The sequence below is a fragment of the Genypterus blacodes genome, unplaced genomic scaffold, assembly GCF_046128005.1.
Source record: "Genypterus blacodes isolate CSIRO-AG114 ecotype Tasmania unplaced genomic scaffold, CSIRO-AGI_Gbla_v1 ptg000108l_1, whole genome shotgun sequence".
Lineage (NCBI taxonomy): Eukaryota > Metazoa > Chordata > Actinopteri > Ophidiiformes > Ophidiidae > Genypterus > Genypterus blacodes.
Window position 1 is genome coordinate 64,216 of NW_027466912.1, and position 18,827 is coordinate 83,042.

The 18,827-nt window shown below is 42.3% G+C and overlaps 1 protein-coding gene and 1 long non-coding RNA gene across 4 annotated transcripts; one reads left to right on the forward strand and one right to left on the reverse strand.

The window, feature by feature from the left end:
- The first annotated feature begins 1,459 nt into the window (after positions 1-1,459).
- On the forward strand, positions 1,460-6,736 carry asrgl1 (asparaginase and isoaspartyl peptidase 1). Of its 3 annotated transcripts, none has more exons than XM_076160937.1 (7): positions 1,460-1,929; positions 3,310-3,516; positions 3,599-3,741; positions 4,197-4,351; positions 4,540-4,661; positions 6,077-6,187; positions 6,379-6,736. In XM_076160937.1, exons 2-7 carry the CDS (start codon positions 3,330-3,332, stop codon positions 6,591-6,593), a joined length of 933 nt encoding a protein of 310 aa, XP_076017052.1. In that variant the 5' UTR covers positions 1,460-1,929; positions 3,310-3,329; the 3' UTR covers positions 6,594-6,736. The 3 variants fall into 3 exon arrangements, with proteins under 3 accessions (XP_076017052.1, XP_076017051.1, XP_076017053.1); XM_076160936.1 differs by lacking the exon at positions 1,460-1,929 and adding an exon at positions 2,320-2,404 and having other exon boundaries at positions 3,308-3,516; XM_076160938.1 differs by lacking the exon at positions 1,460-1,929 and adding an exon at positions 2,332-2,410.
- Positions 6,737-10,677: 3,941 nt separating this feature from the next.
- LOC143008978 (uncharacterized) lies at positions 10,678-18,567 on the reverse strand. The gene is made up of 3 exons (XR_012964640.1): positions 18,486-18,567; positions 11,002-11,628; positions 10,678-10,870 (listed from the first exon to the last, which is right to left on the reverse strand). It is a non-coding gene; the product is annotated as an uncharacterized LOC143008978 (long non-coding RNA).
- Between the last annotated feature and the right edge of the window lie 260 nt (positions 18,568-18,827).

The following is an 18,827-nucleotide window of genomic DNA, read 5'->3' on the forward strand; positions in this document are numbered from 1 at the left end:
TCCTCATAAGATGGATCTCTGTTAAAATCACAATGTTGCAGAAAACAAATCAATATTTCAATTCAAGTACATAAAGTAGATTAGAAATATTGAATAGATTTTGAAATATTGAGCCAAAAGATAAACATAGAGCATGCATTTAGGTGTAGGCAGCGTAGAAAAATAACTATAGTATACAAACAGTGCTTAAAGAAATGGAATATGAATGAAGTCAAAGGAGACGATAGAATGCAATGCATAAAAATAATGAATGCAAGCCCCAAGGAACCAATTTCTAGTAATTTGGAACCCTTTGTTGCAAGAGTGTGGGCACTCTGCTCGTGCTTATCTGCCGCCTCCTCCTCTTTCCCACCAATCATTGCGTGTTAGAGTGACGCGCGTCCCCCTTTTTTCTTTTTCCTCCCTCTCCCCTCCATCCTTCTTTCCTTCCTCCTTCCTTTCTCCAGCAGTTGCCAGACACACATACTCCCAAGCACCCAAATGCACTCACACGCACCCACAAGCAGACACATGCAGACACACACTCCTCCAAGGGGAACATTTGAATTGATTTGATTGTAGTTTACTACATTTTGCCCATTGGTGACATTGACCAACATTGTGTGTGCAATATTGTAATTGTAACTGACCAAAGTCTACTACAGGGGTTCCCAATATTATTTGAAAAGTCTCCAAATACACTAACGGAAATCTTGTGCCATTTTTAACCCAACCACATGCCCACACTAACAAATGCACAAGAAATTGGAGAAGTTCAGGGATTGATTTGTTATATGGAAAACCCCTACATTAAGAGATAAATTAGGTTCACAATATTACATGACTGGTTAATACAAATGCAGGCTTTCACACAGAAGGAGGGAGGGTGTAAATTATGCATACAAGAGAAGAATATAGTCATATTAGCCTAAATATAGGAAATACCTCATTAGGCTATTTTTAACCAGGGACCCTGATTGGGTGAATACAAATTCTGAAGGAACCTTATTGGAACTGATTTTAAAGATCTTGACAGCAATGAAGACCATAACTGTAATAAGAGAAAGAGAAATAAAGTTATATTCAATTTGGTCTGAGCTTCCTGTTTGGCATGGTGAGATGTAAAATTATAAAAGGTTCATTTGGCGATTTGTATGAGGGAGAGAGGGACGTTGTGTTGTGCGTGTATTATATATATTTACACATTATATTGTATATATTTAGATATATATACACGCACATCATATCCACATCAAGGTAAAATTGTGTTTTTATATATTATTATTATATTTATAACCTTCTCCAATTAAATATACTATGCAATATATTGAAGAATTTAACTATTACATAATTTGATTTTAGTGTTAATCACGAGGCCAGGTGTGACATTTTATTTTGGAGAAGCTAGAGGAGGAAAACAGGTAGTTTGGAAGTGATGCAACTTTACCGGAAGTGCCGGTGTGAAATTGGTTTGATGATCGATATTCGTCAGATATTCGCATCCACACGCAGGATTGCCCCAATGAGACAGCCTGAGGACGGTGAGGAAGTCAGATTTAGCTCGTAGATCCTGTAGGAGGATTTACCCATATCGTCTGGAGGCAGTTTAGGGACTATTACTCAATTACTGGCGAAATTGAAAACGTTTTCTCCATTGTAATCATGCAACTCGATAGTCACTGAAACTTCATATTAAAACGATCTTGTGCACTGTGGTCATTTAAAGAAATACTTGAACAAGTTGCATGGTATTATGTTAAAAAAATATTTTTAAATTTCGTCAGTAATTGAGTGATGGTCCCTTAACCAGACGCTGGGGGGAAATAAACAGCCGGTCCTCCTGCTGCCTCGACGGGGTGAACCTGTTAGCAGACGCCGCTGAATAATGACTGTGGATGCGAATATCTGTCGAACATCAAACTAATTTCACTGATTCCCGCTGAGACTTTGGTAAGACATAAAAAATCGGTTATTTTGTTCATATATCGAGCGTAGTAACATCAAGGTTGGGTAACTGGTGTAGTCTGTAACTCGGTATGCACAGATTAACAAGCAGATTTACTCATTTTAACCTGTAGATGTGTCAATCCAGCATTTCAATGCATCAAATCTATTTTAGAGGCGTTATTTGTCATTGACCCTGATATAGTTAAATAACAGTACCATATATTTTAAATGTCAATTTGCAGACAGTCTAACACACAGGTGTCAAACTCACAGCCCTCGGGCCAAATCCGGCCCGCCAAGTCATTTTATGTGAGCAAAGAGAACAAAGAGCTTTTGAGCATAAATTGTTCATAAACTTCATTTCCCACAATGCATGTCGATTTTGCGCTCCGCGATGTGACGACATGCAGTGTTTCCACACCAACATCAGATCAGCGTTGAACGAAGGTGATTTTCCGAGGACAGGTGGAAGGAAGGAAGGAAGGTGATTTTTTCCGTCTGTGAGCGGCTTTCCGTGCCTTACGATCTTCTCAAATCGACGTACTTGATGGATTTGCTCTCCCCAGCTTTTCACAGCAGTAGCCACATCGCTCTTTTATTTGCATTTCCTGCTTTGTACTTTTCAGTATATGCTGGTTGTTTGTTCTGGAAATGTCTTCGAATATTGTGCCTTTTACTTCTCTTATTTATTATAATTTCTCTCTCTCATCTCATTATTATTTATTATTATTATTTCTCTCCTGTATTGTTGTCAGTGAAATCAGATTGTAACTGTCCAGGCAGAGTTAAACAGAGTTTTTTGGATATAGTGAGTCAGTTCATTGCACATTTCTACACAGATGGGAAAATGTACGTACATTTTAAATCATACAAGTTGTTTTGTTGTTTTTTTCCCTGCAGAAAAGGTTTGGGAACCACTGACTTAAGAAAGTTCAGGTTTTTCATAATATGTTTTGTAAAAAGATAGTATATAAGTAAACATCTGCAATATGAACCTGTACTTCTTTGCACTAAAACAAAGGGAAAAATTATCAATTTACACCCATTTATATGCTATGATTTTACTAATCCGACCCACTTGAATCTAAATTGGGTTGAATGTAGCCCCGAACGAAAATGAGTTTGACACCCCTGGTCTAACAGAAATAATGTGTTGATGGATGCCAGACAACATAGCGCATAAATGTATAGAAAGAATAGTTATTATATGAATGATATTGTTTGGTTATAAAGGTTGGAATATCAGCAAACATTGCATCAATGAACCTGTAGGTCTCTGCTGTGTTTTCGTTTAATAGGTTGTGCAAGGGAATGCCGGGAGCAAAATGCTGGACATGCTGGAAGCGTCCTTAACCGAGTATTTTGTTTTGTGGCTTGATTCAGTTTGTTTCCTGTCAACCATCATGCTGCCTGTAGTGGTGGTCCATGCAGGAGCAGGTTGTATACCTAAGGAGCAGGCTAAGGTGTGCAGTTCAGGGGTGCGTGCAGCCACCAGGGGTGGGTACACTGTCCTCCAGGAAGGAGGCAGTGCCATGGACGCTGTGGTGGAGGTTGTAACCCAGCTGGAGAATAACCCTTTATACAACGCAGGTACTGAAAACAAAAAACACTCATGAAGACGCAACCTATCCCCCAATCCTTACTGTCCCCCCAATGTCACTCCATATTTCAGGATGTGGGTCAGTGCTGAATGTCAAAGGAGAGATTGAGATGGATGCCATAGTGATGGAAGGGAAGACATTGGGTAGTGGTGCTGTTTCTGCTGTACGTCGCATAGCAAACCCTACCCAGCTGGCAAGACTGGTGATGGACAAGGTACACTTGGGCAAAAAGTTTTTAAGAAAAATGAAGAAGAAGAAGAAGAAGAATGAATGAATGATTTAAAATTAACCCCTGTTAGCTGCATGCTGATGCTGTCATAACTTTTGTGCACAATATGTAGATGAAAAGGTTACTTGGGTTACTGTCATCTAACAATCATACAGCAATGATATCATCTAACTAACAGCAGAGACTAAGTAACTATGAAGCAAATAAATAACCTTACCTGGGTTAAAGCTGTATGTGAGCTAAAGTGCAGCCATAAGTACATGTGTGTCAACGACTTAATGACTTGAAATATCTTGATGGAACATCTTTATGGCTGCGATCAATCTTTGCACTTTGATCTCCAAACACAGCCTGTGCATTCCAAGAACAAATATCATTAGCTATAGACGTTTTCACAGGTTGATAATTGCATCACTTTGTTACCTTGATCTCTGTTTCAGACGAGTCATGCGTTTCTGACTGCAGAGGGTGCCAGTCAGTTTGCCCGGGCCATGGGTGTCCCTGAGGTACCTGAAGAGTCTCTCATCACAGATTATGCCCGCATGCGCTGGAAACAGAACCTGGCACCTGGCGCCAACCCTGTGGAGTGTCAAATGTGAGACAGAATGTTATTTGAAACATTGTAGGATTTTGTTTTACCAAGGAAAATAAAAACAAAACATATGGACAGGACGATAAAATACACAATATAAACTCTGGCATGTGACAATTGGTCAAAGTCTTCAGGAAACGTGAAAAGATATTTTGGCATGAATGTAACGTTACATATGTGTGTTTCTGCAGGGGGAAGATGGGCACTGTTGGGGCAGTAGCAGTCGATAAGGACGGCAATGTAGCCTGTGCAACCTCAACTGGTGGGATACTAAACCAGATGGAGGGACGTGTGGGTGACACTCCCATAATTGGTCAGTGATTTGTACCTTTCTATAAAAAATAGTTAAGTTATGAATTACAAGAGCTTCCATTTGTCTTGATTATGTAGTTTGTCGCCCTCAAATGTAATTCAGCAGTTTTTTAATGTAACTATTCAATTTCTAATGGTGGAATATGATGTGCAGGGCACTGTTGAAGACACTCTATGACTTTGTGGTTGTATCAGACACACTTAATGCAGTTGTAGACATTAGCTGATTGAACAAATTGGCCTTACCTTATCAACACAATCAACTTTCAAGCAGTGTTAGTGTATTCAGCAGGTGAAGTTGATAATAAATTAAAAATTATTAATAAAGGTGTGCCGGTTTGGATTTTGACAGAAGTTTGACCAGTTTAAATTGAAGACAAAGCCTGCTTGGTTAATGATTAATAGAGTTCTGTAGCTTTGACGAATGCCAGACAAACTGTCAAACTGTGTCGTTATTATTGTGTCAATGGTGAACGACTGCGATTTTGCACAGACTTGTTGACCAAACTGTTATTTGAGAAGGCGCACTTTACTTGTCACTGCTGTTTAATCCGTCTTTATCAGTGAGGGATTAGACTGTCATGAGTCAGCAGCCTTCATGTGTGAAACAGCTCTGAAATTTCCAAAACAGACTTTCTGCCTGAAGTAGATTCAACACAACCAATAAGGTCAAAACTTGAAATGTCGGCTCAAAGTGAAACGATCATGATTGCAATTAAGAGGACAAACTGTGACATACATAGATATAATGGAACAGTGTGATGTTTATTGTTAAATACAGCCAAGATCAGCTCAGTAGTTTGTTATTCCCTGCTACAGTATGATGCAAAATAGAATTATAGTAGATAAAAGTCTGCCATCTAGTGGAGTTGATGTGTGATTGCAACTTCACCCGGCCAGTTTTCCCGTCTGCTACATTGTATTTGCTTGATTAAATTAAATGTATTGTATTCAAGTTCTCCAGAGGATGAATCCTGATAGACCTTTTCTTTTTGAGACTCTGACCCTTTCTTCAGTGTGACCACCAGCTCCAATCGCCCACACTGCATGCAAGATATCTAATAAACTTATTTTGCAGGTTGCTGAGCACATTCATGCTCCCCAGCAGATGTTCAGGGCCAATTGACTTTTTATGTATCTTAATCCGCAGGGCCAACGTTCACCTTTTAGCCCCATTACTAGTAAAGCTTTGAGTAAAGTGTAATTACATTGACAGCCTCTAGGGGCTGCTAGTGGGACATTGAACTTTGAGTCTTATTTTCAGTGAACGTCAGCTTTTTTTCTTTTCACATGGATGCAGTCAAAGATCATTTGTTAGTCAGTTGGACTTATTTGATATGATATGAACAGATTAAAAAATGAAACATCAACAACAATAAATTGATTATTGTGTGTGTGCTTGTGTGTGTGTTTCAGGGTCTGGGGGCTATGCTGACAACAATGTGGGAGCAGTGTCAACTACAGGCCATGGAGAAGCCATTATGAAGGTTACTCTGGCCAAACTCATCCTGTTTCACATGGAACAAGGTAACACACACTCGTCTTTAAGTAAGTAGTAATCAGAATTAAGTAATCAACTGCATGCACAAAAACAAACTTAACTAGGAATTGACTGATTGTTAAACCATTTAACCAGCATAATTAAACTGACTGCTGTTCTCTGAATGGAGCTCATGATCAAATCCTCATCTCTTATGTCCTTGTTTGTTCTGTTTCAGGTCAGTCAGTCGAGGCAGCTAGTGACTTGGCCCTGGCCTACATGAAGACTAGAGTTCAGGGGCTGGGTGGGGTTGTGACAGTGGACCCTCACGGCCACTGGGCTGCTCGTTTCTCCAGCAACCAAATGGTCTGGGCTGCAGCCCAGACAGACACATTGCACTATGGCGTGCAAACCGGTGAACACGTTACCCAGAGCATTGACAACCCCCACTGAGTGACAACAGGACCTGTACAGCTTACACACACACACACACACACACACACACACACACACACACACACACACACACACACACACACACACACACACACACACACACACACACACACACACACACACACACACACACACACACACACACACACACACACACACACTTACTTGCAAATGTAAAAAAAAACCCATAAACAGCTGGGTTCTATCTCTGTCTTACACAATCATGTGTGTGAAATACAAATCACATGGATACGTTTTGTGTGATTTATTAGTTTGACTAGTGATTACTTGAGATTGTATTGGAATTCTGCTTCTTAAACAATAAATGTTTTCCTATTAAATAACTTCCCTGTGCAGCTGTTGTTTCATGATCACAGGGTTGTGAGTTCAAAACAAGGCTGTGGGGTCATTCAACTCTTTGACGTGTTCAAAACTACGAGGATCACAAATCACATCAGCTGACAATTGGCTCACCAGGCTGTAGAATTCTGGTACAATGAGCTTAATGTTGTGAGTTCGAACCCCGTGCCCTTTTATTTTCAAAGTGTAGCTCAAAAGGGAAGAGTGAAAAGCCTTCGGAATTGTGACACAGAGATGTGTTTGTATCAAATCTGTGGCGAATGCTGTTTGAGTACTAGATGCGTCAATGAACATAAATGCAACAGAAATGCTTGAATTTGACTTTGGAAAAGGTGAACACTGCCATTGATTTAATCATTTTAAACAGATCAAAATGAAAGTTTGTGTAGTGAAATCTCACCTCTCTTCTTTTACCTTTACACAGCATAGCATGCATTTTTATGTTTACAAAACACATGGCATTAACTATCTTCTCCAGGAATTAAAAAAATCATCTAAGTTGTTCTGGATTTTCATTTTGGAGTGTCATTTGAGACTTTATTCATGAACCTATAGTCAGAAAAAATAATTAAGTTCTTTCCACGCTACTGTTGAGGATCAGATGATGTCTGGTAATGTAAAGGCTTTGTTTAAGGAAGGCACGGCTCATTTGCTCATGAGGTCTGTGTACAGAAGTGCACTGATTGCATTATGCGATTTGTGTTATTTGGAACAATTAACTAATATTATCATATGTGGAAGTTTTAAGTTAAACAAGGCCATGATGAGAAGATAATTTTATTTATTTCATCTGTAAGCTTTGCCTAATGTAACCTATAAGAGGGATATCCTCTGTACATTATATCCCTCTGGCTGTGAGTACAGATTTGCTGACCTTATCCTTGAAACCTCAGAGTGCTTTGAGTATAAACATCTGCCTTCAGATCCTGATACCAGCAGGTTTCTGCTCAGTTTTGTGTCCTAAACAAAGTAATAATGAGGGCGGGGGAAAGGCAAACAGACAATGACCCCGACAAATTGTAAATTGTACATGTACTGTATGCCACTGCAGGTTGAATTAAGGAGAAAAGGTACAGTTGTGTGTGTGTGTGTGTGTGTGTGTGTGTGTGTGTGTGTGTGTACTTACTGGTAGCTGGCATGGTGTGAGGATATTTACTTGACTCTGAATGAGCTGGTTCAGGATTAGGACAGCACATGGATCCAGGATAAAACCTTTCTATCTGAAAGCTCAAACTGGTCTCAATGTTAAATACAGCAGGCATTTGATTCTGGTGTATATCCGTCCTTACTTTACCCCCAGGTTCTATTCACATGTAAATATTACAAAGCATCGTGACTCAGTTTTGAATGAAAGGTCCACTCTAAAAATATAGACATCCCTCATGCAGCACCTCACAGTGCTTTAGGAAAGATGCTTCAAGGTTACAGTTCTGTATCTATGGATTCTGCCTTTAGTCTACAGTTTTACACCAATGCAGTCAATAGTGTGTGTGTGTGTGTGTGTGTGTGTGTGTGTGTGTGTGTGTGTGTGTGTGTGTGTGTGTGTCTCTTGAATCACCAACACTGCAAGCCATGCAAAACTGGAGAAACTGAACATAAAAGGAATGTGCAATTGAAGCGTTCTCAGCTGATCTTTGCAGAATCAAAAGGACATCGGCATACATCTGACCTCCCAGCAGCCAGCAGCATGGAAGATTTGGAGGTCGTTGCTGCCACGGGCCAACATCCATACAAAGTGAGATGTTGGCCATGCTATCCTTTTTTTAGCTGTGCACAGTGTTGGTCACCATCTGACTGTTTCAGGCCCTGTTTTTCTGATTTGTTTGTGTCCAAACAAAGCAATAATTAGGGTTGGCAAATACTGAGGTGTGTGTTTTTTGTGTGCGTGGGTGTCATGTATAAAAAGTTAATCACCCATGTCACTAGGTTTGGGTTGAGAATAGAGTTACGAAAGAATAGGGTTATATGAATTTATAATTGTGTGTGTGTGTGTGTGTGTGTGTGTGTGTGTGTGTTTGTGTGTGCGCGCGTGTATGTGTGTGTATGTGTGTGTAAAATACACCTGCCCCTGAGTCTGCAAGGTGAGATCTGGTTCCACTGTCCTCCAGCTTTCTGGCAATTGGCCAGAATGGAAAGCTACATCAAGCCAGAAAATAGGTAGGAAAAAATTTCAGGAAGTAGCGTGATTTCCCTTCACAATAAAACAATCAATTTCACCGTTCAAACAAGTACCTACTTCAAATAAAAAAAATAAATCGCAGACAATTATCAATGATTGGCGTTTCGGTAGATTTTCTCAAATTATCTAATGACTGTTCATATTTCATAAGTACTTTTATTAATGTTGCCTTATTCTGAAAAGAAACAGGAAGCAGATAGTTGCTGAGGCTAACGCTTGTGTAGCTAAGTGTAATATACCGGCCAGCGAAAAGGGGACGGACCCCTGTCTGGTTTCCTTCCTACAAAAACCTCTAGAGTTGACAGAGGACAGTCTCAGCCGGGACATTGTCTCTGACAGCAGGATAAGACCTTAGACGAGAAGAAATTAAAAGTGTAGCACATTAGCGTTTAAAAAAGTGTTTTCCATCACCAAGTTCATCCCCAAGCCTGCTGCGAGTCGTGGAGGACAGTTGACCAGCGCCGACAGTGAAGACTACATTTGTTTTCTGACCCACACACGACCTCTGCTAGAATGTCTTTTTGTCCTACGACTTGTAAAAATGTCTCCAGGGACGATAGCTGCGATTTAAAACACCCGTGAACGATGAAGAGCAGCAGAAGCGACCGCCGTCCGTTTCACTTTGCAGGGGAACGCTCAGGGTGAGTTTGTCGTCCCTTACCGGAAAGCTTCCAACATGTCTGGACTCTGTGACGCCAAAGCTCCAATAGGAAATATAAACGCGAATATTAGCAGTTTCGACAAAATATTCTACGTTTGCAAATGATTTTATAAAGACAATATCCTCATTTAAGAAATACAATTCTTTAATTCGGCATATATACCATAGCCAGTGTTACACTTGTTTGCAAAAAACGTAACTTTTAATGAAGTGGAATTTTTTTTCTCCCATCTTTTTGCCGTCAAAGTTCATTCGAGTGTGCTGTGACGACCAGCTAAGATTTGATTGACAACATTTGAGGCTCATATATTGTTTATAAGACGATTTTACATCGTAGAATGCCGTTTAATTGGACTTCAAGTGGTAAACAACTTAAGGAAGGACAATGAAGCTTAAATCAATAGATTTCTGAATGGAGTTTGTATTGTCAACTTTAAAAAGAGATAAAAATGAACTAACTTCAAATGTTTTACAAAGATTAAAATTTGATGATGTCATTGATCAAGAAGAAGAGGTGTACAGACACAGAACCATAAGATTTGTTTTCTTAAATTGTGAATTTGTGTTTTCTGCCCTGTAAATAATTAATAACAATTTAAGTTACAGAAATAGCTAGTTTAGTTGAATCACGCAAATTAAGTAATAAAGGATTTTTGTTTGTTAGTTAAAGGGAAAGGGAAACGCCTTTTGCTTGTTTTGACCATAGAGAAGTATAGATTTACACACGTTTTGTTGGTTACTGATAATAGATTTTTTATGCTGAGTTAATAGACATCAGTAAGCTGTGTTGTGATTTAAGTTTGGCTGTTTAGAGTAAAATCATAGCGACTGCACTTATAACAGTTACGCTTGTATACGTCGGGGCTTTTTATGCTTGCAGATAGTCGCCAGAGGTCATAGTTCAACCATGTCTTCATTTACCCGTAGGTCATTGAGTAGTGGAATTCTGAGTGGAATCTTACGTAGCAAATCAGTAATCTGTAGCTGGTTGCATACTGAATGTGACCCTGCTCATTCATCCATCTCTTTCCTCCCCCGGGACGATGGTCAGTTTGGTTCCCAGGCACAATGATTCTGTGGGAGAGGAGAGAGCCATTCACAGTGAGGAACGTAAGTATTAGCCCAACCGGACAAGACGGGCGCTCTAATACGGAGCTGATGTTCAAATCCTTAAAGTTGGGAGCTTCGCCCGGTTGTTAACATACCTGATCAGTGATACGGACACCAAAATGATCCAGGTGTTCCAGCTGGATCGCCCCTGAAATGTTGGCTGGTGCACGTTTAACTTTAACTATTTCCAGTTAAGTTGAGTATTCTAGCAACTCCACATAACCTTCAGCTTTTGTGTGAGAGGTGTTGGTTTTCATTAATATTACTCAACATGGTCGCACACACAGAGCCAATGATCCACCAAGGACAGCTGACTGAATGTTTGTGTCCTCCATTAAACAGTAAGCTGGTTAACCGGAGAGTCCAAAAACTTTGTAATCGTCCTTTAACTCTCAGCTGCAGTCCACCGGTGTGTCTAAGTGATTTACAACACTTAATGTTGTGTGCTGTAAATGCTCTATAGAACAGGAAGTGCTTTAGATAGTTGAACCCAGTTGAGTGTTTATTTCCTTGTGTGTGTGTGTGTGTGTGTGTGTGTGTTTGCGTGCATGTGTGTGTGTGTTTGCGTGTATTTGGGTTGTTTGTGTTGATCCAGGCCTCCGGGCCCTTTGTGTTTGAGGAGGGGTCTCCGGCCTCTGTGGGGGCCGACCACAGGGTTGCTATAGTTACGGGAGCCACTTCCTGAGTTCTCAGTCTGTCCCGTAATGCACTCGGGCTGGGAGCTGGAATGTGGAAATGAAACCAATAAATACAGTAATGAGGAATTAATTAAGATGAATAGAAGAATACAGAATTGATGTTTTATTACAAATTCAATTAATGATAGGATTGAAAAACTTTGAGTACAGATTCATCAATGTCTTTAGGAAGTGTTTCAGATTTACTGCCTGACAAGCATATAAGGTTATTCATGTTAATAATCCAAGTAATGACAAACATCCCAAAACAATTTCAAGATTGCTGTTAATGGAAAAATTGTTTGTAAGACTCTTTTTTCACACCCGGAGGTGTCGAGGAACATTAACCCGCCATCTTGTCCTCTAGGCGCCAACAGTGTTAATAATTTCTGGCGTGACGGGCCAGCAGGCTCTGTTAGTATTCAAGACTGTGATTGGAATATCCGCCAGTCCGTTAAACCACCGGCAGAGAGCAATATAGAAGGTCAAGTGGTCAGAGGGGGGAGGAGGAGAAGGAAGCGAGGGGGTTAAGGAATAGGCAGGATTTAATCTATCAGATAAAGAACGGAAACTTAGGAGAAACTCACTGACGAAGAGGTCGCGGCCACCGACAAGTGTTGAGGTTAGAAGTTTGAACTGTAAAGTCAAGATCAGATCTTATTACAGGTGAAATTGGTAGTGTTGTTTTAGTAGCTTTAACCTGCTTTCTTTCACATTACAGTTAGCTGCTGCTGGATGGCAACGTGTAAGAAATACGGCTGTGTTTAGATCTGAATACAGCTAAAAAAGAGGAAGAGTTGCTGCTCTCAGTTGTGTTCTTTTCTAAAGCTGGACCCTTCGTTTCCACTTACTGATTTCCTCTTTCTATGTAGTTACCGACTTTCTTCAACAATACATCTATCTTTACTGTTCTGAAGTCTTCTCACAGCTGTTACATGATTCTCACAGATCACTGATGGTAGTTCTCTCAGACTGATCTCAACTAAAAATTTAAATTTTCCAGGCAAGCGATGAAAGGAGATTTACCAAGACTTTTACAAATGTTTAAAAGGGTTTTACGCAAGAAACCTGCAAATCTAAAACCCACTAAGCTGACCAGTAACCAGCAGGAGATGAATCCAGCTACTGAGTCACCAATTAGACCCGACCAAGATAGAAAAGGAAGAGTTGGAGTGAAGAACCATTAGAGAGTTAAGTGCTCAGTAACCCGTGACGACACATACACAAATGACCTCTTGACAGGCTGAACCTGTGAGTGTATGTGCATGCATATGTAAGACGATGTGACTGTAGCAATGGTGTGTGTGTGTGTGTGTGTGTGTTAGGGGGGAGTTTACCATTGGTTGTTTGGTGTTTGTGATTTCTGCAGGAATGCTTTGATTAGGAGACTAAGAGTGTGTGTTGGGTTGGTCTGATAAGAATAGCATCCTCATGTTCCTTCTCGAAGTCGCTCCTCCTCAGTCCGCTCGGCGAAGTAGCACGTATGTAACTGTACGGGCGGTAAGTGAAGTGGTTTACATTCACACTTTCTTTGGAATTAACATTAACTGGGTAGTTAGCACGAGCAGTTCCGGCCACTAGAGTGTGTGTGCTTCATGAACCGAGACTCCGCTGAACCCAATATTCCAGAACGGACTGCAATGATTAACAAGAGATCCGTCCGGAGAGCGTCGAGCACAAACGCCGCGGCAACAAAGAGAGCAAAGCGTAAAGAATGAGCCATCATTCAGCAAATCAAGACTCTCAGGGTCACTTTCAAGATTTAAAACCAACAAAGAATCGTAAACCAAGTGAATAAATTATCCTTTTGGTGCCCTGGGAATGAAACACAAGAAATCCTGTCACACTTCAAAAGGTTCACTTTGGCACATGACTGAGCTGGAGGTCATCTGAAGTGCCACAGTCCTTGATATACAGAGCGCTTTAACGGTGTTTAATCTGGCTCTCGCATTGTGTCGGTGCGTTTGCGATGTAGAGAAGTAAGTGCCTCTTGAGAACACACACACACACACAGTTTTTGTGTGTGTAATTTGTAAATACCTCATCTCGGTGCGTCATCTCGGTGTGTTACGTGACATGATGTTGGTGTTTTACAAACTTTTAAGACCACGTTTTCCCCCAATGGCGACGTTGGATCTTCTGCTAAAAGTCTATCCTCTATTTTTTCCCCTCATTTGTGTTTCCATTCACACTCCATTCTCCTTTACAACATATGTAATCGCTAGAAATCCTATAAACTTGTAATTACGTCGGCTAAGAGGGCCCTCCTTGTCTTCGGTCAAACAGGCTGCGTGCACAATGGGACACACACAGTGGATATACGGAGCATTTAACACAAAGCAACGTTTCCAGTCTAAAGCCATGCAAAGTGTGTGAATGCCGCCCTCGAATGCCACCTGCATTTTGGCACCAAACCGCGTCAGAAAATTGAGATATCATCGAAATAAGAGCCGCTTGTGCGAAATTGGAAGGAGGCCAGAGTGAAATGTGCCCTTAAGTAATGCACCACCAGGTACACACACTCTCTCTCTCAACCTCTCTCTCTCTCTGATAAGCCTCTCTAAGCAGCCAGCAGTTTTTCCAACTGCATTCTGGTTTGACATTTGGAGCACACAAAAGGAGAACAGGACAAACCCGAGCTGTTCTCAAGTCAACTTTGAACATTTAACCATCAGCACACTGTACAGAACCCCCAGCACCTACATGTCTCAGAATGAATACACTTAATGTTGGTAGATGTTAACACGCCGTGCCACGGTACGAGAGCCTATCACCGTTCCGGAGTTCAATGGAATTTGGTTCGGAAGGGTTGTTAGAAACGGAAACGGAAGGGAAGCGAGGACGGGCTGATCTTGATGACGCCTGCAGCTCCTCCTGCTGAGCGAGGCACCAGGGGGGGAGTGTATCCTATTCTCACCAGTCATCATGTGTGAGGAGCTTTATGCAGGATTAATCTTCCCTCCTGCCTGACGCTTGACTACAACTTGACTGCGATCTAAACGGGACTGTGCGATGTTTTGGTTGTAAATATGAGAATTGATGCAAGAGTTTTCCAGATTGAGAAACGTAGAAAAAAAGACCACACACACACGCATCTAAATTGTTACAAATCAATTGTCAAACAGGAGTCACAATGGGATTTGTGCTCCTTCCGTGCTGCACAGTTTGAGGACAAAACGTGAAGTCTCTTAAGCAACACTGCATATTGTATTCAAACTCTTTAGACACAAAGGCCAGAAGTTCATGCTTACACCTGCTCGTGGTTCTCCCTCATTTCTCCTACCTTCCTTGTCTTCCCTCTGCCTTTCCTTTGCCTCCCTTCCTCCTTACCCTCCCTCTCCACTCTGTGCGTTAGCCGGTTGCCAAGTGCTAAGAATCTGGGGAATGCGGGATTGCAATGTTCTGATAAAGTTTGCTTTGTTCCCCCAAGTGACCAGAGAGAGAGAGGGAGAGCGAGAGCATGAGCGAGAGAGAGAGAGAGAGAGCCCATACACACAAATTGACATTTGTGACATTTGGAAAATCGATCATGTAACTATATGCCACATATAGGATGTGACGGGCATGGTCTCGTCTCCATTACAGGGTCATTTACTGTGAATATGGGACCAAACAACAAGGACGTTCAGGTCAAAGCACCTATAGGCCGCTTCAAAGATTTGAATTTGTGGGGTTGTTGTCTACAAAAGCTCTGGTTGACACCGGCTTCTCTAAGTCGTGCTATTTAACAGCAGCCACCTATTTAACGAAGGCTGGGCAGTGGTAACTACGGCTAAACATGGTAACTAGGAGGTAATAGTATGTTCATTTCCATTTCCCAGCATTCCTTGCTGTAGATTCCTGCTCAACTAAGCAAATGGGGCAGAAAGCCAGAAGACAAAAAGCAGAAATTCAACGATGAGAACAGATTTGGTATTTTGCAATTTAAAAGTAAAATAACTCACTTTTGAGACGTTAATGATGACATTATAACGGCCTTCCAATCACACTACATTCAAATAGCTCGTAGCTCGTTACCTTGGCGGGTTAAAGCACGTCAGGAAACTGAAGTCGAGCTGGGAGCGACAGCACTTAGCGTCAGTGTTCCCCGGCAACAAAAGAACGGGAACCGCTTGGAATCTGGGATCTCCAAAAAAAATGACCTCTGGGTGAATGGAAGTCTGGTAGGATGAACCTTTGTAATAGGAGATCTGTGCCAGGCTTTAAAAATAGCACAAAAGATCCAATCTGGTGTATTCATGGAGCCAGGAGTGGCACTGAAATGTAAACATGGAATCCGGTTTTAAACGCACTGCCGGGTCAAAATGGAGGAGTTTTGTTTTACAGTAAGCCGTACAGTCGGAGTGTTTCATCAGCGGAGGAGAAGGGAAGGAATGGGGGAGAATGGCATTCCTGACTCTATCTGCACACAGGACACACATGTGATTACATGCTGTCCTTCTTTCCACACACACACACACACACACACACACACACACACACAAAGGCACATTCATGCGTTCAAAGACATGCATACTCTTTCACATGCATTGTGCCATCTCTTGTTCACTCAGTCTCTCACACACACTCATACCAATCCTTGAAGCACTGGAATCAGGCCCCACGACGCAGCGGCAAGGATTATGAGAGATTATGTCACGAGAGATGGGCACGTTACAGTTTATGTGAGTGCATAGAGAGAGAGAGAGAGAGAGAGAGAGAGAGAGAGAGAGAGAGAGAGAGAGAGAGAGGAAAGCAGAGACATAGAGGGAAACAGGAAGTGGGCGTCTGGGTCGGGGGAGTGGGGGGTCACAAAGGCCACTATGGGAGTCCTCCACATTCATTTGCGTGTGAAGAAATAATTAGATGTGTGCGTGTGTGTATGTGTGGGTACGAATGTATGCTGAGCTGTGGGACTGTGTGTGATGGCTAAACAGAAACGCCGAGCCGTGTTTACATGATAAATACTGGGTGTGTGTGTATGTGTGTGTGTGTGTGTGTGTGTGTGCGTGCGTGCGTGTGGTGGGAGTTAAGGTTGTGGAATGTCACATGCCGATAGAATGCTTACTGGACGACAAAGCCAAAGGAAGGAAAACATGGGAAACCAACGGCTCAACATGAACGCAGTGAGTACTAAGAGTGTGTGTGTGTGGTGCTTTGACCTCAGTACCTAGGTCAGCTGTTCACTTATCTTCTGCGAGCGTCGCAAGCTAAGAATAACCCCGGGCCCTAAGTGTTCTTGTGAGCCTGCGACCTGATAGGAAACAACTGTGTGAAAAACCAATGAGAAGAGTCGCGATAAAGAGAGTAAAGGGGAAGTCGCAACTTAAGCACAGCGACGTCGTCTAACCGTGCTGTGAAAAGTCGCGAACCACCCGTCGCGTCTGCCGCAGGCCGCCATGGCGACCGGAAGCCTGTATACATACAGGATACAGGCTGTAATGTGGACACGTATGTGGAAGGAAAAGGACCCATAATGGAACGTTTCTGGTGTCCTGTGTGGAACGTTACATTAAAAGGCCGCAGCACTTGAAAGTTTGCAAAAAGACAGCAGCCAGGAAGATTTCACATTGGTTCCTTTGCTTTTTGGTCCGGTGACGGATTGCGGCTGTCAAACAACCAGTGGAGGTCTGCGAGTTATTTTGGTATCTGCGGGAGGAGAAGCAGGCAGGACGTGTCAGCCCGAGTCCAAAGTCAGCCTGAGTAGTACGGACGCCAAATTCCACCGCAGCTCTGTAGGTGCAAGACCCTCAGATGAAGATGATGTAGGTCCTCTCCCGTCTCCCGTGTTGGCAGTCAGGGCTACTGTAAACATCCTTGACTGGAAGCTGGTGTTCAGCGTGAGGGCTTTCAGTCGGATGTTTGCAGCAGCCAACTGCTAGTACCATCAACTAGACTTCACCGCTGTTTGATCTGCGCTCCAACTTCTTACATCACACCGGACCAAACCACGAAAACCGTGATTGTGATAAACCCGCAGATGAGTATCAAACCGACAGAGCTTCTACTGCTACAGCTCATTGTTTTGGTTTTAAGGCCACAAATTAACCGACTAGATCTTAATCTAAAGTTAGATAGTTGAGTAAGTTAGTTATTGATCTTTCAGAGCTAAAAGGAGAGTGAATGTTTAAGTAAAGTAGAGCAACAAGAGCAGGCTAGTTGTCTGTTACAGTTAATGACATTTCCTTGTTTAGATCAGCTATAGACACACACGGTAAGTTTAACTCTGAACTGGACTCAACGGCCGCAACAGGAATCCAAGATTACGGGACAATCTGCAAGAGTAGAACCCTCACGCCGTGGGTGGCTGCTCAGTTCAACGCGTAACTAAATATGTACAAATAGGAAAGAGCAACAATCGGAAAAGAAGAGGAGCGAGAGAGAGAGAGAGAGAGAGAGGATGCCAAGGAAAGGAGAGGGAGTTCAGGGGAGTGATAGCCGTCTCCATTCAGGCCATTCGGTTCCCAGTGGATGGGAGCGGCTTTGTCCTCCGCTGAGAGAGAAAGACAGCAGGGGAGGAAGAGAAGAAGGGAAAGAGGATCAAGGGGGGAAGGAGGACAGTTAGCTGCATGATGGGACATGGAGGGAGAGAGAAAGAGAGGGAGAAGGGTTGCAGATCAGTCAAAGTGGCAGAAAAGTGGCTGAAGACCAAAGACAGACAAGGAGAGGCGAGAAGGCGAGAAGGCAAAAACTCAAATCTGTCAAAGGTTTTGTCTCCATTTTCCTTTTCAGTCCTGAGAGGAAGTGGGTGTAACGCACACTTGCAGGCCCGCAGACAGGGAAGGAAGGAAGGAAGGAAGGAAGCGTTCTAATATTACCAGCCACCCCCACATGCTGTACATCAAACTACGAGTGAAAACACACTGTTAGCCTCCTTCTCTCTGTTTAAACAATCAGTCAGAAGATCCAGGAAGTGAACTCACCAAAGCTCCTCTGCGACCTCTGACCTCGTCCGTGACGCACCCGTGTGACTGTCCCTCGCTTTCAACTTTAGCTTAAGCTGATTTTATGTCATGTTAGCATTTGACCTCTGAGCTCCAGGAAGTGTAAACATCCTACACTCTCGGCGTCCGCCCCCTGGTGGCCGGGAGGGGGACTGTTTGCGCTACCTGGCTCGGGAACGCAACAAATCACATCCTCCTCAGTTATATTTTAAAGTATGTTTCTGGAAAATACAAGTTATAAAATCACAAGTTATAAAAGTTTCAAATCTTTCAAGTTTTTTCCAGCCTGGTCACACAAGCCTACAGTTGTTTACAATGCCT

Coding starts and splice junctions, on each gene's coding strand:
- asrgl1 (XM_076160936.1), top strand. CDS start 2,331: ATGCAGTGTTTCCACACCAACATCAGATCAGCGTTGAACGAAGGTGAT. Junction 3,517..3,598: donor TAACCCTTTATACAACGCAG/GTACTGAAAACA, acceptor TCCATATTTCAG/GATGTGGGTCAGTGCTGAAT. Junction 3,742..4,196: donor CAAGACTGGTGATGGACAAG/GTACACTTGGGC, acceptor TCTCTGTTTCAG/ACGAGTCATGCGTTTCTGAC.